The sequence below is a fragment of the Osmerus eperlanus genome, chromosome 27 (genome assembly GCF_963692335.1).
Source record: "Osmerus eperlanus chromosome 27, fOsmEpe2.1, whole genome shotgun sequence".
Taxonomy (NCBI): domain Eukaryota; kingdom Metazoa; phylum Chordata; class Actinopteri; order Osmeriformes; family Osmeridae; genus Osmerus; species Osmerus eperlanus.
Genome location: NC_085044.1, coordinates 1,642,741 through 1,668,731, shown reverse-complemented (window position 1 = coordinate 1,668,731; position 25,991 = coordinate 1,642,741). Strand labels below are relative to the sequence as shown.

At 40.7% G+C, this 25,991-nt stretch overlaps 1 protein-coding gene across 3 annotated transcripts in view; it reads left to right on the top strand.

The window, feature by feature from the left end:
• The window catches only part of opcml (opioid binding protein/cell adhesion molecule-like), a 159,259-nt gene that overhangs the window by 111,101 nt on the left and 22,167 nt on the right, over positions 1 to 25,991 (top strand). For all 3 annotated transcript variants that reach the window (XM_062453095.1, XM_062453096.1, XM_062453094.1), the window contains 2 exons: positions 7,856 to 8,091; positions 17,954 to 18,079. In XM_062453095.1, coding sequence (XP_062309079.1) covers positions 7,856 to 8,091; positions 17,954 to 18,079 — 362 coding nt within the window. The remainder of the gene's footprint in view (positions 1 to 7,855; positions 8,092 to 17,953; positions 18,080 to 25,991) is intronic.

The following is a 25,991-nucleotide window of genomic DNA, read 5'->3' as shown; positions in this document are numbered from 1 at the left end:
CAGAAGAAAGACTCAGATGCGAGCCCTGAGGCAATAACAAACAATAATCTACAGGCAGCGCTGATGGCTAGCCAGAAAGCTATGATCTTCTTTACAGCTGGTTTGTCAGGGAAGACAAAATAAGAAATCCTGCCAATGAGAAATGCATTTCTTTCCAGTATGCATCTCCACGATGTTCAGCTGTGTTTTGTCGGCAACATCGTAGCTGTGAAATATCCCATATCATTTTAAAATGTGTTAATTAAATTCCCATTCACTGACAGCAGTCATGGGGAGATTCGTGTAGAACTAAACAGTTCTTCTGGGAGTGTGTTTGCTAGCCGCTTCCTGGTACATTACAGCTACGTTCGGTTAGTTATTGCGAAAAGCATTCAGCTTCATCTGTAGGCTTCGTTCAGGATGACTGATAGTGAAGAAATGGGTTTTTCCAAAAAAATGAATGAAACTGCTGAACAGAAACTGTTCAGCAGCTTTCATACACATCTGACTTGTATGTGTTTAACAGTTGCTAGACCAACTGTAAGATTCTCATCTAAATGTTATCATCCAAAACAAAAATAAAAAGTAGCTCCTGTCTACAACTCCAGCTTATTGAAAATAACTGACAAGCAGACTGTCTCTGGCTGTGTCACTGTTTTCAAGAGTAAGATTGAAATGTAATATTTATAAGAAAAATAGTCTGTCGAAGGTCCATAACCACCCAATAAGGTAAAGTCGAAAATAAATTATGTTTTTTCTTTTCAGAGGTACAGAATTCCTTTCTAATGTATCTTAGATTGGATTTTCTGAGGTTAAATGCAGAATATTGAATTGAATGCATGAATGAGTGTCTTATCATTAGAGCTCCTTATTCATTTAGATGCCTGTTGCCTTTAAACCTCACTTTCGTTCTCCAGTGTGCATTGAAGCACATATAAGGCTCAAAGGCTGGGATAGTGCAATCAACTGTAATAATAGGGATAATCCTCTGTAATAGGGATTATTCAAAGAACATAAAAAGGCATTTGAGTGTGTTTCCTGCACAGTCGGTACGATACAATCCCACTCAGCAGGGCCCTCCCACGAAGACAAACGACAAAATCTCTTTAAGCTACATTAAAAAAACAAACAGTTGTTTCACTTCTGTGCTTTTGGAGTGGTGTCTTCGTGTGGTAGTCTCAAGAGTTGTATGCATGATTTAAGAATACCTAATTTTCTTCTTCCTTTTATTCATTTCCTCTTTAAATGCAAGTTGTTCACATTTCCTAACACACCAGGCCCGTTGAAGATGGGCTTGATCGTGTTGTTGTTGTTAGCTCTTTCTGTTGCCAAACACAGCACTCTAAACAAGCTACCGCTTCACCTTGAGGGGGCAGTTTCACTAGGACAGTAATGCATGGCATGAGCTCACTGCTTAATATTGCAACAGGGCACTATTATGTTTTGGTGCAGACCGCTAATGGAAGACAAGGGCTCGCCCAGTTTTCCTACTCGAAGGTCATCCTTTAAAACGGTTTTGTTTTCTAATATTGGGAGGGAGTCAGATGGCTGAGTGGTTAGGGAATCGGGATAGTAATCAGAAGGTTGCTAGTTCGATTCCCGGCTATGCAAACCAAATGATGTTGTGTCCTTGGGCAAGGCACTTCACCCTACTTGCTTCGGGGGGAATGTCCCTGTACTTACTGTAAGTCGCTCTGGATAAGAGCGTCTGCTAAATGACTAAAATGTAAATGTAATATTCAGAAAGATGGAGAGCGATCTAGAGAAAGAAAAAGAGATAGGAGAATGAACTTCCTCCAAACAGGAGAAACTTCTTATAGAACACTCAGTAAACATCAGACGAAATAAAAATAGTCTGGGGGGAGTCAGGTGGCTGAGAGGTTAGGGAATTGGGCTAGTAATCCGAAGGTTGCTGGTTCGATTCCCGGCCTGGAAAATGACGGTGTCCTTGGCCAAGACACTTCACCTACTTGCCTCGTTAATACTTGAAAAACACCATTGTTCTTCAAGTATTAACTCCTTCACTTCTGTTTATTTTCATTCACTTGTCTTTCTGCGCCTCCGATTCTTGACCCTTGTCAGTCCCGTGGGCATCAACAGTTATGACAAGCATAAAGACCAAACTTAGTACCCTAACAACTGTCCTCGCGTTTAACTGACGCAAAACTGAAAGATTGTGTTGGGTTCATGAATGAATGCAGATTGTTTGAATAATAAAAAATGTTTAGCATGTAAGGTGTTGAAGGCAAGACAGTTCTGTGGTGTGATCCTCAGCTGGGGAAGCTGTGAGGTGCGACTACTGAATGTTACAGAAGGGCCAGGATACAGTTAAATATGCGTGTTTCCCTTTAGATTCCGCTAGAAAGCGTTACGTTACGTTTCATGGGCAGTCTGACAGCGGACTGCAAGACAAGCTACAAGATCTTAAAATATATTCGCTAGTGAGAGAAATTGCATTCTCAGTGGGGAATTGCATTTGATCAGGTTGATAACCTATATCTATTAGTGTGCGTGTCTCGAAAGAAATTACAGAATAAACCTCACATTCATTATTTCTATGACTGTTTCACTTGCCAGGCATAGACTTGTATCGCGCCCAAACATAGCGGTCTTAACCAAGGACAACAAACACAATGCAAATCCATAGCTACTCAAACTGGCACCTAACACATGCTCAAAAGAAGCTATTGATAGCAGCCGCACTGCATAATCACAGTTCAGACTTATAACCAAATGTAAGGTAGTCATTGATCTTGGAAGCAGCTCAGTACATACAATATTGCAAAAGACAGAGTTGCCAATTAGCCATATTGACAATAACTGATTATTTTAAACAGAATCGAAGACTTTTGTTAGCAAACTGGTCTTTAATTTAACCTGATTATGCTTGTCTGGCGGCGTTACAAGCTTGCCCTGCCTACTTCCTGTGGGACTGGACACTCGTCAGAAAGCGCAAGGCCCTCTACGTCACAAGTGAACTTCCTGAAACCACAATTCAGAGTCAACACAGGGAACAACTGGCTCCAAGTCTACAATATTACAGTTGCGATTATCAACAAGATTTGTATTTACACAGGAAAGGTATTATAATTCACAGACACAGGAGAAGCGTTACTGGAAGGCGAGGTTTGGGGATGTTGATGACACATGACAACGTTTCCAACAGAAACCTATCACTGAGAAGCCACAGAAATATTACTCATGATTGAATTTTGGCCTGAGGCCATCTCTTCTCATGGACCTATCATATTTGTCTCCCCGGGTAAGGAGAGATCATTCACATGTCACCGATGTAATCGGCTCAAAAAAGTTGCTCCCGTACAGTGCTGCTGAAATGTAATGGCAGTCATCAATTCACCTCCAACCAGAAGCCTTGTGATTTATCTCTTTCTTGAACCTTGGTTCACGGATAGCGACAGTGATCTGCAATCACCAGGTCCTCTGCTTGGTACTTGTTGACCTAGTTTTCATATCTTAGAGGTGCCTTTGCAATTATTAACAGGGTGACACTCATGACATATAAGGTTTATCACAGGCATTGGAATATTCTTGCTGAAAGCATGAAGCTACCGTACACACATAAAATAACTTAACTAGTCTAACTTTACCAGGTGCCAAGTGACATGTAGCTTAACTTTGTTTTACTGTGTTACGACTGATTATCCGTAAATGATGAAACCGTAGCAACAGCAAGGCTGTTGTGTGTGCAGCACCGAGGGCCGAATGTCCCAAGGTCATTCAAGAGATCTCAGAGGACAAAGTTTTCTTTTTAGACGTAATTTTGAGACATCGTTTTCAGACTAACTCTGTCACAGATGCTATTACAGATTGACGTTGCATCTTTTTCTCTCTTCCAAGACATCAAACAATTGGATTTGCACTTGTCCATGAACAATGTTCAACGGTGTAGATTTCCCTGTAGTGCCATTAACCAGTGAAGCAGGTGGGAGTCAATCAGTTTGGAAAGTTTAAATGAAGGAGACCATGGAAAGCTGATACATAACTGACACTAGGGAAATGAAATTTTGACGACAGACAAATCAGTCTCTGCATTTTACTACATCAGACTCTATAGTGCCTGTTATAAACAAATGAACATAAATTGATGCTACTGTCACATCTAGTTGGTAATTCACTCCGGACGAAATAATACTGTTGGAGAGAGAGAAGCATTCAATTACAGCTTGAAATCCTAGAGTAAACAGTTTATTTTGTCACATACTGGAATGGAACCACAGTGACAGAGATGGGGTTAGTGTGTGAACACGACAGTGATCCTTAAAGTGCCATTATTATTATTTGTGCTTCATCCAGCCTATCTGCTGAGGTGAATGTTAATATGGTGCAGAAATAAAATAAAATACTTTCTCCACTTTTAACTTCATGTATACACGGTGCATATAGTGTATATGTATGTGTAAAGGCAAGGTAATCAGGAAGATCGCCTACTCCTTATGTACAAATGTTATAGCTTTGCAATTTCAGGAACACTTCATCACACAATAAAAGTATGTTTCACATTATAAATGATAGTTTTTCTTAGATTTTTGAGTTATACTATGCCAATGTTATGTGGCCCTGAGATATACTGTATGGGACATTAAGTGAAAGGGTTTTTTTGTCAAGGAAATGAACCTCCTGCTTGTCAGTCCGTTGAAATCCCAAACATAATTTCGGCCATTTTATCGACTCATTCCACACAAATTATTAGCCTTACGATTGTTGATCCAGATTGCGTGACTTTGCGAGTGTTTATTGAACATGTTAGGCCAGGTACTATATGCTTCGGTCTTGTGGTATCTATTTCCAGTCTGGTGTTTGAATTTAACAGTTCAGACCTCCTCGTAAGGAGAACTTATCATCAAGGGGCACATGGAGGTAGAGCATGCTCGAGCGGGCAGAATATTTTTGATGGAGGTCTCTGGATACAGAATTGATAGGGCCTTCTAAAAACCCGGTGGTTGTCCTCTTCACTTAAAAGGATTTATGGGTGTGCGAGTTCCCAGTCATTAGGGAGGGATGGAGGAGCAGAACTCGGAGGCTTAGCTTGAAGCGCTGCAGCCTGGACAATGAAGGAAACCCATTTCCCAAACCGACATGGTTGCATGTCATTAAAAACGACGCGTGTGAAGTTCAGATGAAATTGTGTTTGTGTGATAATACTTACAGTAGTTACATTTTACTGTATCGTTAAGCCATATATTTTGGCGTAATGTTGCGTGTTTCAACATGGGGATTCTCACGGGTGCAAAATAGTTTACAGTACTCCTTTAGTGTTGGACTAGGAACAGATTCCAAACCTGCATTAGATTAGTCAAGTCTGTGACAACAGAATACTTGGTCTGAGTTACAATATCACACTCTGACTGATCAGTCACAAACTTTGACCCTCACGGTTTCATTGGATTGGATAAGTACAGTGTAATCACAGGGAGTCAGGTGGCTGAGCGGTGAGGGAGTCGAGCTAGTAATCAGAAGGTCGCCGGTTCGATTCTTGCCGTGTAAAAATGACGTTGTGTCCTTGGGCAAGGCACTTCACCCTACTTGCCTCGGGGGAATGTCCCTGTACTTACTGTAAGTCGCTCTGGATAAGAGCGTCTGCTAAATGTAAATGTAATCATTTTGTTTGGACTCTGAGGGTTATACATGCCTTGTCTGTATTCCTAGAGCACCATCACCATGTCCTGACAGGGAACCTCTACTGTGCATCATACCTGATCTATATTTAATAAAACAACTTAAGTTAATTCTCTTCCAATGTGGAAATGAAAGCTTATATTCAGAGTTACAGCAGGATTAAATCACATTGTGGATGGTTTGTTTTATTGTCCATCACACTCGATTTAAAATACTCGACACGTCCATGCTTTTATTTGTTTCCGCTTGTTTTGACAGAAACCTGTTAAAAGCGTTGAATGTTTTTATTTTTTTATCCTGATTGAACAAGGTGAACAATGTCAAACTGACAGTTTGCTCAAAGCTATCTGTGGCTACCACATATGATCTTCGACACAGATTGCAAGCGATTCATTGGTTTTCATGTTCTTGCTACCATTATCTGATATAACACAGTAACATTCAGTGATTGTGTATACACATCCAATACCTTTGACCTTAGTTGTGAATAGAGGAATACTCAATGAATAATTCATACAATACAATTATTAGTACTGTAACATGATTTTGGCCTCATTTTCAGAGAATAGTAATATTCATGACACTCTCACCTACAAGTTCCCAAGTGGAATTTCTGATGAGGCAATTTAGATTTAGCACAAATGCAAGAAGGCATGTAAATGATTCACATGGCTTCAAGGACTTAGATGATTATTTGCTTTGACTATGAAAGAGCAAATATTTCATGGCAGTTTGTAATGTTTTGTTACTTAGATCAGTTCTAATGTTGACTGACTACTACTGTTTTCAAATAAATGATAGTTCAAAGAGGTAGAAGAGAGAGAAGTAGACAGAATAATTTGTGGTATTTTAACTTCTCAATGTGTTAGCGTCTCCTCAACTAGTTTAATAACGGATTACAAAGTTTACAAAGGTCAGCAAGCAAAAACATAGATTTAAGTTCTATGGGCGTATGTGAAGTACTTTGTGACATTGCTTGTCAAAATGACTCTACAAAAAGAAAAGTATATTTGAATCCCAGTTGTGTTTCAAGTTTTTTATTTTGTCTTTAGAGATAAAAACACTATCTAAACATAAAATAATCCACGATTAACCTGAGAATTACAGCAGTGTCCAAGGAGCGTTCCATGTCACACGTTTCTCAAGCCTTGGTAGCTCCCGTGGCATTATCTGATAGAGTGCACTGTACGGCTATATTTGAGCTACTGGTTCTCTCGTGTGGGCCTCTGCTTGGTATGCAGAGCCAATGGAAGGCTTATTATGAGCTTTATAATATTCCTTTACTGAAGTCCATTGGATTAAAGGTTAGGATGGAGGTTAGCATGCAATATTCTGGCCTGAATATAAATGAGATGTTTGTTACCTGGCTCCCTGCCAACAGAGGAACACAGAATAGGCTGTGTCTTATTTATTTGTATTCTTTAAATTGTGTAACAGGTTTGCCAAATGGCCTTGCCACTGGATAATAGGAAGGATATGCAAATGTGGGCGTCCAGTTGTAGTTGGCAATTGTCACAGGTGCTGACATTTAAAGCAGTGTTCTGTGATTGTGTCTGTCCATTCACGAAACGGCCTTGTTTGTGTGGTCCACAAACTGTATGCAGATTGTATGAAATGATGCCTTGAGATGTTACTATAAACAGACACAGATTTATGAGAAACCATAAACTGTGTTATAATAGCATATATACACCCCACCACTCTCTCCCTCCCCCTTGCTTTCCTACCGGATCTATACAAAGACATAATCATCATCAACTGTGAACTGAGCTAAATTTTATAAACGAAGACCAAAAAAATAAATTGACATGCACACTGCTATATCCTGTACAAAGCAGGGAATGACAGTGTATAAGTTTAAACCCATACTTTGATCTGGCTATTGTGCTGTGCCAAACCATTCGCTAAAATCAAACGAGAAATGTTCTGACAAACTCACGTCGGGTCTGACTACTGCATTTGCCACAGTGCAGTAGAAAAAAACTACATGCGACCTTGTTGCTGACAAAGATAGCTTGACGGCACCTGCTGCAATTTCTGTTAACCCAAGCAGCATGCTACCACTCAGAGACTCACAAGAAATGACTGTTATTCTACGGTTTCTCAAGTTACTAGCGTACATTTATGTCATGGATGTGGAAATGTAAATGCAGATTATGAAATCAGTGTCTTTATATTTTGTGTCCTTGTTGTCTTTCCTTCCCCCCCCCCCCCCCCCCCCCCCCCCACACACACACAGATGTACTGTCGACAGCAAGGTATCGCGCGTGGCTTGGCTGAACCGCACCACGATTCTGTTTGCCGGGAGAGAGAAGTGGTCTCTGGACCCCCGGGTGGTGCTCATGGAGAACACGGCTGTCACAGAGTACAGCATCCAGATCATGAACGTGAACGTTCACGACGAGGGCCCTTACGCCTGCTCGGTTCTCACCAACAAGAAACCCAAATCCTCCAAAGTTCACCTGATCGTCCAAGGTAAAATTACGTTTAGACATTTACATTTAGTCATTTAGCAGACGCTCTTATCCAGAGCGACTTACAGTAAGTACAGGGACATTCCCCCGAGGCAAGTAGGGTGAAGTGCCTTGCCAAAGGACACAAAGTCATTTTTAGCACGGCCGGGAATCGAACCGGCAATCTTATGATTACCAGCCCGATTCCCTAACTGCTCAGCCACCTGACAACCTATATTACTTTGTATTTTTGCGTTCAGAAGGTTCAATTAGGCTTTTGGGTCTTCAATTGTATCTCTGGCTCGTTAAGTGACTAGATTTGTTGCGTTTACAGACTCTGCATTTCTGTGATTGTGTTTGTTTGAACCCAGACAGAGTCTCGGTTCAGCTGACAGAGACATGAGCAAACTCGTTTACTTTCCCGCATCAGAATGTTGTAATTAAATGAAACTTGCCGAACGTGACTCGCGGTGATGAAATTAGGATTTAATCTTGGTTTAATTTCAGATGGTTGATAGATATTGATTCAAGACAGAGCGCTCTTCAAAATACCATGGATCACTGTAAGTGAAAGAGCTTGCTAAATCAGCTGTCGATACCAGAACTTGTTATCATTTACAGTGGAATCAATTTTCTTTCATGCTAAGTTTCCAAAAACAATTAACACCATTGCCCTCTAGATGTATTTTGGGGTCCGACCCTTGTGAACACTCAGAGTTGAGATATAATTAGAAATTGAGCTAAGTTAAGTAATTCAGAGTAATTTTCTGTTTTTTATTGTGCCTTTACAAAGCCAAAGTTGGGAGGGGGGAGGTTAACAAATCTTTGGGGAGAAAGACCACCCTTTTGGATTGTAAATAACTGTTGATTTCATTAAAGGATTTCTATGGTTTGAGGTAAACGGAAACACTTGACAATAGAACAAGTTTATCAGCAGTTCATTAACGTTATTGTTTTGAAGTCCTTACACTAATTACAGTGAACAAATACTGCATAATACAAACACAGCCTGGTTAGTTATTCTTACAAGATAAGGTAAACTAATTAGTTTGAGCTTACGTAACAATTAAATTATTAAAACTCCATGAGCGCAGATAAAATGAATGTTTTAAGTTATTTGCAAACACATTATCAATAGAGATATCTGCAGCTTAATGATTCTTTGTAGAATTGTTGTGAAATAAAAGTATTAAACAATGTTCCAGCTCTTCATCGGACGACCAAAAAGTGTCTGCCGTAAATACAGAAGAAAAACACGTGTACATAACACGTTATGTACCTAACCGTTTTTTTTCTCCATGTTTCTATAAAATAATCATATTTAGCAGACATTTGTATACAAAGAGACATACACAGTGGCAATTTAAACCTTCGATCTCTTCATCTGTAGTCAAATACTCTTCTCACTAAGCTGTATCCATCCACACAGAATCCTAAATAAACTTTGGTCATGGACATGATGGCACTTGCCAGGTACACTGTAACCCATAGAGCTGTGGAGGCAGTTCTGACTGTCTAAGTAACTCACCGGATATTTGACTCATGATTTCACATCAACTGGATACCCAGCACTCAAACAGTGCCGGCTTAAATATTTCATGCTATGTTTGGCCATGAAATCCTTTGATATGAAAGGTTTTGGGGTATTTTTGTTACTTGTTCACAATGGCACGATGGCTTTCTTTCTTTTTCTTTTCTTTTTTTGCCTTCCTGATGGAATTGGTTAGGAGCAGCAATAAAACAACATGTTGTTTTGTATCAAATAATGTGTACGTACAGTACACCAGACTGAGTTACATTTAGTCATTTAGCAGACGCTCTTATCCAGAGCGACTTGAGTTGAGCGAGTTGAAAGACAGTATTTCAAGACATTTCTTTGGCGATCTCCTGTGAATTGTGTTCTCTCCGGCTATCTTGTCCGCTTCGTCCTGGAGAACCTGAGATGTCATTTGATAGCTCTTGGGTCTATTTTAGTTGTGGATGACTCCAACCGCTATGCATATCTATGCGGAAACCAGTGTGCATGAAAAAATTGATACATTTGAAATATTGACTATTGAGGTTATTATGTAGAGGACAAAGAATTAAGTTGACTTTGTAGGAGAACCAGACAGGACACTCAAATGTGTATGTATACCAAGGCAAGACTCCGAGGCAAGGTTTCCCTTACACTTGTTTACAATAAGATAAAGAATATTTCATATTTACAAACGTATAAATTCTTTCCTTTCTCTGGGATGTAACTATGTCAGTCTCAATTTTCCAATTATAATGCACAATGCAACCAAAATCATGTTCAGGTTTCATTCCACTGTGTTGCTTTTCAAAATTATTGTGAACATTTAACTGATTACATGATTGTATGCAGACCTGTCAAATCAACTGTCTTGTTCAGAATGGAAGGCGTGCTAGTAAATGCTATAAAGTGTTCTTCAACCTGAATGCTAATTGTTTTTCAAAAACTGCAACTAACAAGGATTGATCACAGTATTTGCATTTGATGTTGTTGAATTGATAGGAAACGTTATTCTATTCTGTTTCGAGGAATGGCATTATGCAAAGCAATGAACATACCTTCATGATAATTCTGTTCTGTATGTGCCTTTCATTACACATAATAATCATTCTTATCTTCATGAGTGTTGTGAATGCTTTAGATGTATATGATATAGCTGTATACTTCTCAAGTAAATAGGGAGCATAATTATAATTCAGAATGTCCTTTTCCAAGCAGGAAGCCATTATTTCCCACACCGAGGTTGAATCTCTCAGAGTTGACTAGATATGTATCTGGCTGGAGTGCACTCTGCTTCGAGTTGGAAGTGGCACACATTCCAGTTCCCTGAAATTGCCCTGAGGTTGTTAGAGAATGGATTCAGTACCCTGCCAATGGAACGTACCTTTATGGCAAGAAAGATCAGGAAGTCTGTGGGGATTGTGGAGGTCTTTTGGTCCCTTCCGCACCCTCCAGCCATTCACCTCTGGACTGCTACTGAAATGGAGATCCATGTTAACTTGCACACAGAGAAGGACTCCAGAGGCAAGCATCAATCAGCCCAGTGACCTTGTCCACATGTCCCCACAGGAATCCTGGGCACCTGCTGCTGTGGTGTCACTACTGAGTCTTGACTTGAAACAACTGCAGTTCAAGATACCGTACCAAGAGGTGTCTGTTCCCCAGGAAGGTTGCCTGCTGAAGTTGGAAGGATTTTCTACATTCGGCTGTTAAGACTGGGATGTGGTCGCCTGTTTGTTATTTATTGGATTCAGTGTGTCAGTCTGAACACCGTTAGGAAATTAGATGTGCTCTGCATCCCACACGATGGATGCTCTGAGAATCCTGTATGTCCAGAACATAGACAAGCACTCAAATGTAACGTTTGTAGTCTTTACAATTTCCTATTGATATGCTATTGTATCAACCAGCCTGGCAGCTCTTGGGCCCTGTGGCAATGTTTGGCCTGAAATAATAATTTTCAGGGGTTGTTGAGCAGAAGTTGTTGGCCCAACTTCTTGTTTCGACTTGGATGCTAAAATGCTTATTTTTCCAGCACCGTTGGGATAGGGTTCCACATATCAATTCAGAGGAGGGAGAGACCAATAGTAAGTGACAGAGCAGATAATGTGAAAATTCTGCTATGGAAAGAAATCTCCTGCTACACCTTCAATTATCCCTTGAAATATTGTTACATTTGTTATGGATAATTAATAGGGATTATTAAAATGAAATGATGGTAATTGGTTATAATGCCATGGTTTTTAGATCAACACATATTCCTAATTTGATTTATTTCATTTATTGTGCAATTACAAGCCCATGCTGTGTAAACTGGTTAAATTCCAACTTTCTTACCCCTCAGTATTCATACGAACATGTATTGTACTGACACGGCCAGCCAATTTGGCTGTTGGGTGTTGATTTTCAATCCAAGCTTCGAGTTAATAAATTAGACTTCTTGTGTTGTTGTGAGATTGCAAGCAAAGGCTGTCCTGGTGTGGTTTGGCTATGAATAACCCTGCGAGCTATCAGAGGGAAACATTGCTATCACACCATTGCAGACAGTTACTCAGATGTGAGAGGAGAGAATGAAGGGGGATGGAGTTTGCGGTCCGGGCATCCTGGGGTGCCAGAAGTTTGCCTGCCTGGCCATATGTTCACCAAGATCCAATTGGGGGAGAGGAGAGTGTTACACATGGGAACGGTTCAAAACAGAGTCACACATCTGATGATTGCACCAAAATATGTGGGTCTATCCGTAAACTGAATTGGAAGATTTTTTGTTCTTTGAAAGTAGGTCACAAACTGATTTTTGAGTTTTTAAAAAGGAGATATCATCAAAGCTGTCAATCATAGCTGTCTGAACCGGGATAATCTGATTGGGTTAGCAATCGCAAGCAAGTTAATTTGACATACGTTTGAAATGTGTGTTATGGGTATTTCTCATGATTATCCACTGTATTTTTTTTCTCCAGATTTTAGATTTGCCTCACTTTATATTTTAACATGGCGAGAGGATTTTTCAGAAACCTCTTTTATTTCATTGTACTCTTATAATTTTTTTTTGTGTGTTATAGTAGTTTAGTTGACAGTTTGTACCATTAGCCTTAGTTTATTGATATACAGCCTTCAGCTCCTAGAACAGACACTACAACTTTACATTGCTCACACATTAGTTTGTGTCTTAAGTGACGCACAATTTATGCTCCTGTGTTTCATTTAGCGTTAGAGACCAGGGCCTGCGAGCACAGCACAGTATAGTACAGCAGGTGAAAGGGGACTTCACTAATCTGTTAGTCGTCTCGGGGTGTTGATGTCGACAGCGAACAGGCTTGGCCTGGACTGCAGGAAGCCCAGCGTGGTCTGATGCTACCCATATTAACCCTCCTGTGGTGGCACTTTCATGTTAATTAATTCCATGCTCCCTGCCTGTCCTAAAGGACCCTGCCCCCTTGTAGCTGACTGTAAATAAATAAATATAGATGTTGTCATCTAATGCTGTGTTTGATATTTTCGCCGACTTGAGGTCTTGTGCACATTACACGTTTTGAACTTCTATTTTGATGTTTATGGCCTGCAGGCCTTATTGACCTCAGCTCATTCAACTACTTTTGAGGAATACATAAAACCTACGTAAAATGAATGTATGGATTATTTGGACGATAACAAACTCGGATGAAACATATTGTGCTATTCATCACATTCGTGTAGGGATCTGTGAGAGGTAGAGTGTCCATCTGATGAAAGGGTACCTGAACTCAATTATAAACACATGCTCATCTCAACCAGCCATTTAGACATGGAACACCACACAGGTGTACAAGAGTTACATAAAACACCCAGAAATGCAGATTATCCATCGAAATGACAATCCGACTAATCGGAAGAAGAAAAAAAAATCAGTGAGAGAACATGTTGGACACACCAGGGCGGCGTTAGATCTCGTGGGTAACCCCTAGATTCTGGCTGCCTTTCCGATGCCCTCTCTGAAACCTATGGCTTTCTCCTAAGCGAAATGTCACAAACAATGTGATGAGTCGGAGGGCAAGAGTGATTCAATTCAATTATGAACCACTCCAAACACTGGATTATCCTCTTTGGTTTCTTCAAGTGCGCTGATGTGACTGTGCTTTTAGATTAGAGGCCCGAGCTCTCTTCACCATGAGGATTTGGCCTCTCAATTCAACGCACATTGGTCTAATAAGCTTCGCGAGTCATTATTGGGTGAAGGAGAAATCTCTTCTCCTTCTCTCGAAGCAAGTAATGAGGCATTTGAAATATTCAGGAAACATTATGAGAATAGAAATTGGAGAGTAGACCCCCATAAGCTTTGCTTCTATAACACATTAGAGAGGGACTTATTTTCCTGTCTCGACTGTTCGGGAAACAATTTCGTACCTGCTGAGCTCTGGGGATGTGACCTAATTCTTATAGCCTGCTTCTCCCATTCACATAATGACATGTTCAATATGAAAACATGTCTCATGTTCCTCTGCTCTTCCTGATGTTGTATACATGTTCTGGTTTGTGTTCGACCCAACATGTTAAAACTTGATGTATTCATTTACATTTAGTCATTTAGCAGACGCTCTTATCCAGAGCGACTTACAGTAAGTACAGGGACATTCTCCCCGAGGCAAGTAGGGTGAAGTGTCTTGCCCAAGGACGTGTCATTCGGCATGGCCGGGAATCGAACCAACAACTTTCTGATTAATAGCCCTCACCGCTCAGCCACCTGTATTCTCCAACATGTCCATCCAGTTTTAATACCAGCACAGACCGAACCCACCACTCACTGCGGCTGGAAGATGCAGTTCTCTAATACAATGGTGATAACTTTTAGAACTTTCTCCTCTACCTGTAATACGTTGTAAGCGGGTCAAATGACCCACTTAAACTGAGGCAGTGAAACCACATTTTATTCCCCTGCCATAAACACAGCCCCATTAATAATGGTATTATAGAAGAGGGGAAGTGGCAATTGCCATACAAATACACGACAATGTTCACTCTGCAGGTTACAACACAAACAACTTAGCTCCATAACCCCCTGGAGGTAACAGCTAAGCAATTACGATAAAGGCCACAAAATGAATCTATCGGCCATGTGAGATTTTAATATTGTGCGAATGTTTAGAGGTCTGTTTAGTTTCCATCCTCCAGGTTTCTGGTAACATCTCCCGTGGGCTTGTGAAAAGTCATGCGACATTCAAGACAAGCTTGTGCTAAAATGTTGTTGTTTTTGGCAAAGATGTTTTTCACATCTTGTGTGGATTTAACTTGACATAACTATTCTTGGAATATACATAATCCATCTTCAACGATTCTTCATACTTTTTGCAACTCGATGAGAGTTTGCAGTTAGATGGGTTAGTCACACAGGCTACACTGCAGTCACAAATGTAATAAGCAGTTCTTTAGCTCCCGTTGCAATTTTCTCCCCCTTTCAACGTGATAATATTTGAGAAAAGGCCTTATGAGTCCCAAATCGGATCTTGGCTGAGGTGTTTTGGAACTTGATAATAACGGGCAACTTTCTGAGTAAGCGCTGCTCAAGCGAACGTCTAATCGCTGATGCTCGCTAACATGTTCAGCCAAGTATCTGGTTTCCATACCAAGTACATTTTCTCAAAATAGTGTGTGTGTGTGTGTGTTGGGAGAAGGTTGTGTGTGTGTCTGGAGGAGGTTGTGTGTGTGTCTGGAGGAGGTTGTGAGTGTGTGTCTGGAGGAGGTTGTGTGTGTGTTGGGAGGCAGGGAGTCAGGTGGCTGAGCGGTGAGGGAATCGGGCTAGTAATCCGAAGGTTGCCAGTTCGATTCCCGGTCACGCCAACTGACGTTGTGTCCTTGGGCAAGGCACTTCACCCTACTTGCCTCGGGGGAATGTCCCTGTACTTACTGTAAGTCGCTCTGGATAAGAGCGTCTGCTAAATGACTAAATGTAATGTAAAATGTAAATGTTGGGAAGAGGTTGTGTGTGTGTTGGGAGTAGTTGCGAGCAACCCTGCTCTTCCTCCCAAATTAGCCTCTTCATCAGCGGCCTCCTCCACAATCTAATTGAATTCCAAAACCACCAAATTCCAAAAAGGCAATTAGTCAATCAGGCACGTTTATGTTTTAGCACACTATTCCATGATGACACTATAACACTTAACACAAAGTTAACAGTAAAGTTTCACTTCAATAGAGATATTGTCATCTTGACCCTAGAACACAGGGAGGCTCCGGGTGAACGCCCCTCGTCTTTGAACTGAGTATCCTGGCAGTTTAAAGGGAGGCACATCCCCCTGTTACCTTGTAGCAGCCAGCAGGTCGTCGGCATGGATTCATTCTTTCTTTCTTCCTACTTACCTTCAAGACCCTGTGTTGTATCCCTCCTCACAGGGTCAGTGTTTAGAGATGCAATAGCTCCATGAATGTGTCTCGGGTGCTCCACGGAATTCACAACAAGCTCCATGTTGGTGAGACCTCGAGGAGGTGCTGTGGTGTTTTCAGAACGAGGTGTGGGTTCGAAAGGCTCACTGACAAGTTATCTTTTTGATGTTTTAGTTCAGCTTTTAAATTAGTCATGAGAGAAGTTTGAACATCAATAATAGATTTGGAGGACATTGGCTGGAACAATGCCTTTGATGTGGATGGATGTCAATGGATCAAAATGGACAGAAACACAGTTTTTTTCACTCAGTGATGTCCCATAGTTCTCATAATCCCCCAAAAGATATTTTGCCAATACTAGCAAACTTGCCACTATTACAACAGTACAGCAACCCCAGAACTGTAATTCTAACAAAATTAGCATTTGCTGTCAATATGTAAACCAACACAAAAGATGGGTCTGTTTATAGCTCATGTGGAACATGAGGGTGGCAACATGCACCTTGATTTGAATATAATTTACTTTCATACCCTGCACCTTGTTAATGGATGGAAGCCAGTTGTTGTGCGAGAATTTTTTTAATATAATTTGTGTTAGCTTTCAATTTAGAGCTGCCATTTGTAACCCCAGGGAGAGAAGCAGAGCTCTGGGTAGAGATCAAGATCTGTTGAGCGCCCAGTGAGTAATTGGATAGTCGTTTATCCTCGTCATTCCTCGACAATACAGGAACTTAAGGTCTGTTAGATAGACATACATGTGCACCACACAGAGAGAACGCTCTACCGGAAAACATCCATATAGGCTACTGTACGGCCCTTTACTTACAGCACCTCCATCCTTTTCCCCCCAATTAATCACATGCAGCGCTCACATGAAAAGAGAAGCATGGACTCGCCAGTACAGGGGCCCATGTTTCAATCGCCTAGCAACCGACATTATCAAGCAAGAGGACTGTCACCTGTGTACCAAACAGACGCCGCTTCATTTATCTCTGTGGGAAGCCCCAGAACAAGGATGTGCACCCGGGGGCCTCCTGCTAATCCAGCCCTCGCTGCCCGCTATTCAGAGCCAGTTAGTCTGTTCTCCCTGCCTCAGATGTACGGCAGAAAACTTGGTTGCCAAAGGTCAGATGGGGTCCAAGTTTCTTTCTTTTTATATAATCAGGTTATTGCCTGATTATATAGCGGTTTGCCGAGTTTGGGGCAATCAGTGGTGCCAGAATCCTTAACCCCAACTGCTTATGCACTACTGGAGAATAGAACAACTTGATGTTGTTAGTTAGGACTCTAGTTGGGCAGTACAGTATAAGCCCATTAAATAAGCAGACAGTACATGAAGCACAAAAAACCTAGTCTAGCAACACTACGTCTGAGTATATGCACGTCATGAGAGGGTAGGAGAAAGTTCTTCAGTGGCATTTAAAAGTAGGTTGAACATTATGCCCCAAATTACCACAATTTGACATTAGCACTGCATGCTAATTAGAGCAGTAAATTCAAAGGTCAATGGGATGCAGAGCTGCGAATCACTCATTGTGTAATCTGCAGAGCCTGCCTGTATCTGTTATCTATCGTAATGATCATGATGTGTAGTAAAGTATCATTATTGACAATAATAACTTGAACTCCTGCTAAAATGTGCACGATTACAGTTGCTTTCTGTACACGACACGGGACACAACAACATTAAAATGTGTTTGAGCTTTTAAACATGAAGTTTAATCTTTTTTTATTATGTCAAATTTAGATATTACCCCGATACTGCATGAGCTGAATATTAATTCATTACTAGATACTACATTCATTATTTGATTTATAAGGATGGAAGACCCAATTATCCAGCATTTATGCGTAAATGTACTGCCTAACAAGTTAATTGAATGTGCATTGCTATTAGAAGTGCCATCACTTTTAGGGGAAGGGAACCTTGTTTGTTAGTCTACAAAAATACTGGAACCCTGTACGTATCGTTTTTCTGTAGTAATGTATGTTATTTTGTGTTCTCTTTCTTTAGTACCTGCTAAGATCACAAACATATCGACAGACGTCACGGTTAATGAAGGCAGTGATGTTACCCTCATGTGCTTGGCAGTTGGTCGTCCAGAACCCAACATTATCTGGAAACATCATTCTGCAAAAGGTAAGATGCTACCCTGTTTAAACTCTAGCATGAGTTTGCTCTTCAGAACATACTCCGAATCTGTTAATAGTTGCACAGACATGACAAATAGCTCCTGCACCCGCATCGTTAAAGAAAACTACCGTTTGTTTTTGTTTGTTTTTTTGCTATTTTGCTATTTTCTGTTATCTTTAGTCTTCCTAAATGATACATGATCAATCACGCGTTTAATTAAGAAACATGTTGGCTGTCATAGCCTTAACCTCATAAACAGATGTGTCAAAGGGATGACATTTTTATCTTGCTAAACTGTTTGTTGTCCCCCCCCATCCATTGCACACCTACCACTTGTTTCACATAATAATCGCCCACGCAAGCAACAGTTTGAATCTGAATAAGTACATGGCTTTGTCAGAGGATTCTACTGTGTTGAACCAGCTTATGATTACTCCTGGAGGTCTGATGTAACAATGTTTGCTGCTGTTCTATTCCGCTAGGGGCTTTAATCTTTTTGCAATAGTGACGTTTGATCAGATTCAACAGAGATAACTCACCTACAGTCTATTCGCTAAGCTCCAACCAACTCTTCTCCTGGTTTGGCTGTCGTCCAAAGACGTTTTTTAAAATATAGTTTGTTGCGCTGTGTGACAGCCTAGGGTGGTAAAACGTGCGTGTGTTGAATGTTATTATTGAAACCTCGGTTAACCTTACACCAAACGCTCCGGTGTGAGTCATGTGCTGCTTTGGTCCCGTCCCGCCCCCGTGTGATCGCACACAGCCCAGATGTTGCCCCCCCGGACGTCGCTAGCGGTGCCAATTTTCACAGTCGGACAGGTTTAAATACCTTAATACCGTGCGGATTCCAGGACTGACCCACAATATTTACCCTAAACTGTTATCTACCGCAAACTTAAATGTGAAATACGCTACGATCACTCTCACAAGACCGTTTGACATAAGAACTGGATGGAAGACGCAGATGGTGCCATTCATAGATTTGTTGTAATGATTAATTATATTGGAAATTAAACTTAAATGTGGACAGCACATTATCGTTGGAATGTTGATCTTGTCTCCTGAACTAACAATGATGGAGGCGAGGACTGTGTTGATACTGTAGGAGTTATTACCAAACTGCATGGATGGACAAGCGAAAGCAACAAAAGCTGCAAATATGAAGAGATGGAATCACTTCTGAAAACCAATATGTGGGCCTTTGAACAGAGAGGGAGGGAGTGTGTGTGAGTGTACGTGTTTGTGTTAATGCCAGCAGACTGGAAAGATGGCAGGTTATCTTACTTGACATTTATGTGAGTATAGCACTAATGAAAAGAAAGAAGAAGTGAGCAATGTTTGGGCCCTCTGGCCTTGCTATGAGGACGTAAATGTTTTTCTCCCAAGTGGCATTTATCCGGCTGGTTTTTCTCAAGTAGGTTTTCTTGTTTGTCACCTGCCATTAATGACCACTCTCCATATATTCATATATTCAAACATAACTTTTTTTTCACAAGTTAATTGGGTGTGCTTTGCCTTCGGCAAGGGCACAACCTTTGTTCTCTCACATATATATTATTATTATTATTATTATTATTCTTTTTTCCCCCCTAAAACTCAGTCAATATTTGGCCTACATAGACAAAGTAGGTGTCAAAAGTTTCGTCTTGGTAGCGATTGAGTTGCTTCTATTGGAATTTACGTTCCGTTGCATGGTTTAGGCTGAAGTTAAGTTTTTGTGGCGAAAAGTGAAGCTAACGGTGGCTAATTTGCTAGCCACAGTCACTGACGTTACTAACGTCACTACGTCACTAACGTCACCAAAACACGCGTGACTACCTTTGGCAGAACATTCGTTTCGCATCTGTTAACTTGGGGGATAGCTAGGCTAACTATAGCTTTACTGCAAGGCAGCTGCAGAAACGCCACAAGCAAAGAGGCCAGGGTGATAACTATTTACTCATTTTACTTTGTTATATGACACACAATTGTCATGTGTAATGTACAGTATAAGCTGATATTATTAAGGAAGTACATCTACTTTCGGAAACAGTAGTCTACTATTTCACTGAAGTATTAGCATCATGACATTAGCCTGTGTTGCCCGGGCAACACATACTAAAGTGGTCTATGATGTAGCGTTATCTGTTTTCAATCGTTAAAATAAACATTCCTCACATATACATTTTCGTTGTAGGGTTTATTCTGACATTAGTAAACGATTTGTTGGTGAAATTACCATTACCTGTGGTTACAAACCAGTGTAGCTCACTGCAACGCTGTAGCTTACGTGAGACACACTACAAAAACATCTACACTACACAGCTGTTTAGGAAGTCAAACGGCGACAGAACATGTTCGGCACTCCCCTTACTTAAATTAAAAGTCTATCTAACTACTAACCTGAACTTCATTGCCACAGCCTAAACGTTGTCAATCTGTTCATGAAAATAATTAATTTCAGCTTAAACCGTACAACGGAACGTTAAATCCAATTCAACCAACGCAATCGCTACCAAGACGAACACAGCAGTAGTCTAGTACTGTACTGTAGTAGTACAATTTACCGGGGCAGCTTCTCCACACAGGGCTATATCGCATTTTGCGTTGTTACTGACAATGATCGCTACCAGTGAGCTTTTCATGAATGAGCGATTTTCCACTAAATAAATGTCAAGCTTATTTACGTTTTGGGGGGCATATTTTCAGTTAGCAGATGGTACTGTTTGAATCGCGATTCCATCTTCTACTGCCGGGTAACGTCGTAGAATAATCTTCAAAGGGGGTTCTTCCAGGGTGATAACTATTTACTCATTTTACTTTGTGATGTGAAACACAATTGTGAAATGTACAATATTAGCTGATATTAAGGAAGTAGGCCCACATCTACTTTCGGAAACGGTAGTCTACTATTTCACTGAAGCATTAGCATGACATTAGCCTCTGTTTCCCGGGCAACACACACTACAGTGGTCTATGATGCATCTGTTTTCAATCGTTAAAATAAACATTTCTCACAAATACATTTTCGTTGTAGTATTTATTATGACATTACAAGTAAACGATTTGTTGGTGAAATTATCATTACCTGTGGTTTCAAACCAGTGTTGCTCACTGCAACGCTGTAGCCTACGCGAGACACACTACAAAAACATCTACACAGCTGTAGGAAGTCAAACGGCGACAGAACATGTTCGGCACTCCCCTTACTTAAATCAAAAGTCTTTCAATAGGTGAAACTATCTGACTACTAACTTGAACTTCATTGCCACAGCCTTAACTTTGTCAATCTGTTCATGAAAATAATTAATTTCAGCCTAAACCGTACAACGGAACGTTAAATCGAATTCAACCAACGCAATCGCTACCAAGACGAACACAGCAGTAGTCTAGTACTGTACTGTACAGTAGTAGTAGAATTTACCGGGGCAGCTTCTCCACACAGGGCTATATCGCATTTTGCGTTGTTACTGACAATGATCGCTACCAGTGAGCTTTTTATGAATGAGCGATTTTCCACTAAATAAATGTCAAGCTTATTTTGGGGGCATATTCAGTTAGCAGATGGTACTGTTTGAATCGCGATTCCATCTTCTACTGCCGGGTAACGTCGTAGAATAATCTTCAAAGGGGGTTCTTTATTCATGAATGAATGCAATGAGTAGGCTACATGCCTGAAAACATCACGAGAAGGGAAAAACTTAAAATTACGTTTAGTCATAGAGATTAGGTCAATTTTTACACCGGTCTGCCAAATATATTCGTTTTGATTCAACGATGAGGCTGCCTCTTGCAGGGGAAATGAGAAGACATCTATTTCATTCTACACTTCACTCGTATTTTCAGTTGTAAATGAGCAGCAAAAAAAAAAAATGCTTTTAAATCTATTTAATCTTTATAAATAATAAGTATGCATTTTCATATAAAATATACAGAAATAAGTTGTAAAAATGTCATTCAAAAACGGATCCCTGTGCAACCGACGCAAGCAAGCACACCCTACAATTTCCCCAGAAATTGTACCCTCTCTAGTTCTAGTTATTCTTTTATTCTACACATCTAGATGTACCGTAGAGCTTTCCTTAAATCAGTGTTCCTCAAGTGCATTATAGCATTCTCGATTCAGAAAGGGAATGCGAGGGAGCTGTTGCCATGGTAATTGGTAGTTATTATTCAACTGTATATATAATTTTAGATCTTCACAGTGACTGCTGTCATGAACATGGAGAGATCTACTTGAAGGGTTACTGGTGCAGAACATACTTCACCTTTCACAGCGAGGATGGCAAATGACAGGAAACCATCGCAGGATATTATTTTAAAAGTGCCCTGTCTCTTCTCTTACCAGAAAACGTGTTTGTTAAATACCGGAACAAGACTGATTTGAAGACAAAGTCTAATCATTTGTCCTCTCACACACCTTGCCCCTATTTGTTCTTCTGTAGAAGAAGTTCAGGATAAGGGTGAAGGGAGGCTGTAATCACTGAGGCCCTGTTGTCATCCAACTAATATATGTGCCTAATCAATCCCGGTTTCAGCTTGATTTAGTGCACTACAAGGCTGTGGCCCCACTTCAATTAATCTGGACACCGTGAATTATTCAACACTGTGCACTTAATCCTTGGCTGCTGGTTGCTAAAAGGATTATACAATGTATGCATGAATGAGAAGAAACACAGCGTTCAAAGGACATTGTAGTGAGCCAAATGGATCGGTTCAAGCCATTAAAATACATAATGTACATATGAATAGGTTACAAGTCCATATTACCTGGACTGTCAAAATCTAGTGGAAAACGGGTGAATACTGCGCATAGTGAGATATTTTAGGGTTTGAGTGTATGCGGTGTGTAGGCAGAGGCCTGCCAGCCTCGAAGTTCCTCTTCCATCTCGACGAGAGACAAACTGCCCTCTCCGTCTCTCTGATACATTGAATCACGAGAAACAACATTGACGTTGTGACAACCCTCGTCAATCACATTCCCGTCAGTCAAGTAGTCCATCAACCCCTTTTTTCTTATTCTTCATAGTCTGTATGTGTTGAGGGCGGTTAGGGTTGTTATAAAAGTTGTCGTTTGTGACTTGAAGCTCCTTGCCCTCTAATTTGGCAGTGTCAGGATGTGATTGACAGTCCCGTGTCACCCGTGATGGATGTCATCGCCTGTTGGCTGGTTTCTGATGAGAGGCAATCAGACTATCATGCAGGGGAAATGTATGGAGTACCATTTGCACACTTATGTCTGTCATGGAGAACAATATGGGAGGCTCACGTTGACATGGAAGTGATGGTGAAATCATTGGGGTGGAAATGGCTAACAGGCTCACTCAAAAAGTTTAGGAGAAGAGTTTTCCCACAGTGAAAGATGGCGGGTGGTAACACCACTGTAAGGAAAATCGATCATGCTCACATAAAATGACCGTTAGCATTTGTATTAGTATAGGTCAAGTTTAGTCTGTTACTGATAACTACTAACCCTAAATAATCTTGCAATAATTAACGATTCTACCAGCATTTTATAGTTGATAGTTGATAGTTTGATGTGGGTGTCTCTTGTTAATTGGCTTATAAGTTATTTGTTAATTGATTGGTTGAGTTATTTTCAAACCCCTCCCACTTGTTGTGTGGGAGGAAGTCTCTGAAGAAGATCAGAGATTAGGTGAAATAGGAAATAGACTTTGTCCTCAGTATTTTATTCTTATAAATGTATTCTTTTTGCCACTGTGCCACTTTTTGTTTTACCTTTTACTTATCTTGACACTGGCACTAAATGGAAATAAACACCTCTTTTTAGTGGACACTGGTTCTCACTGTACTATTTTACTTCAGTCAGTGTTACAGATTTTCAGTTGACAATTACAAAGATGACTACATTTTAGAAAACATACGTTTCGGTATTTCACCAAGAAATGACAAAATGTAAGACGATGCTTCGTAGCCGACAAAAGATGTTAACAGTGATACATTTCTAATGTATCACTGGCTAATGTATTATTGGCGCTTCAAGGTACTCAGGACACCTCCTCCTAACACTTCCGTGTCTCTCTCCGTGTCAGAGTTCACACGGTCCACGCAGAACGCACCGACGGGGGCGTGAAAACTATCAGAGGAGCTTCACGACAGCCGCTGCAGTACAGAGCGCCGGCTGGGCGCCGGCTGGGCGTCAGCTGAGCGCCGGCTGAGCGCCGGCTGAGGCTGAGAATAGGTGGAGCGGGTGTGATGAGAGTGTTAGGAGAAGGTAACAGGACAATGCAGCCTTAGTTGAATCAACTTTGTACTGAATTAGTGTCTCTAAATTAGCTTTTCAGTATCCTGCGCGATACTGTTGTTGTCAGTCAATGTCTAGAAGGAGGCTTGTCTTCTGTAGTGACTCGACAACGAAGGCCAACAACATGATAATATGTCTATTGGATGTATTTGTGGCCATGGGTTTAGTAAGTTCACCATGTGCTTTACTAAAAGCTCCCTTTTCGTCATAATAACTCAATTAGGTACAGCCGAAATGTCCCAAAGCCTTGCTGCAAAACATTATTTTTATAATGAGATAAGATGCCAGCTGTTCATTTTTTGTATGTATTTTTTTGCCAGTCCTTTTTCTTTTTCAAAGCATATGGAGCAAGATTGTATTTGTCAATAATTCATGAGAAATGTATGTGGGTATATTCATCTTAAATACATTAAACCTGCAATAATGTGAAAATAACATTCTACAGGGTAAACAGTCCATTCCAACTCCATTCAAAAGTCTGATTGTTCCTTCAGACACTGGACGACATTCTCTTCACTCAGACAGTTCTCTGCTGTTCACCGCCACTGAGAATTACATTTACATTTAATCATTTAGCAGACGCTCTTATCCAGAGCGACTTACAGTAAGTACAGGGACATTCCCCCGAGGCAAGTAGGGTGAAGTGCCTTGCCCAAGGACACAGTGTCATTTTTGCACGGCCGGGAATCGAACTGGCAACCTTCTGATTACTAGCCCGACTCCCTCACCGCTCAGCCACCTGACTCCCATTACAATTACAAAACTGTATTTAAATTGTGCGAATGTGAAAACGCTTTGACCTGTTACTGTCTTCTGAATTCTTCTAGCTCAGTTTCTCAGACTGTAACTGTGGGGAAAATGTAGGTGAGCACAATTATTAAATAATCCATGCAAACAAGATTTTGGGGGAAATAGAATCTTTTGCAAACAACATCCAATTGTGTTGGAACTTTTGTGTTAATAAGATGATGTACTGTAATCATGGTAGTGTGTCTATGTGTGAACACAAACTATGTAATTTATCACAATTTGTCATTTCAGTTACACTACTTACGCACAAAATACATAGGAGTGTGCCCTACTTTTAAACGATCTTTTAATGATTTTGAACTATGTTGAAAGCATATGACAGACCCCATTGATTTTCCTAATGAGATTCATGTACTGCTCAAAGTTAACTTTAATACCATTATGCAGCGTGTAAAATAGGATGTTTGAAACTAAAGCTTGTGCTCCACTTTCCAAAGAGCACACCTCCCCCTGGTAAATGATTCCCTGGTGCCAACAGAGCAGAGAAAATAAGCGAGTCTTCTGTTGTGGATGTTGTTTCCATAGCTCCTCAAGGCTGCATTGTGTCTTTGACGTGGAATTTTAAACATGTGGTACTTTTCAATTATCACAACTTTCCTCATCTTCTCTCGGTCTTCAAGAGTCGTATGTGCTAGTTACCATGCTGAGTCACGACTGCACAAAGACTGTGATGCAAGAAGATTAATACTGACTGTAGTGTGAATGAAATGGGTTGAGAGAGAGAGAGAGAGAGAGAGAGAGAGAGAGAGAGAGAGAGAGAGAGAGAGAGAGAGAGAGAGAGAGAGAGAGAGAGAGAGAGAGAGAGAGAGAGAGGAAGACCAGGAGACGTAGAGAGACAGGGTGAAAGAGAGACAGAAATAGACT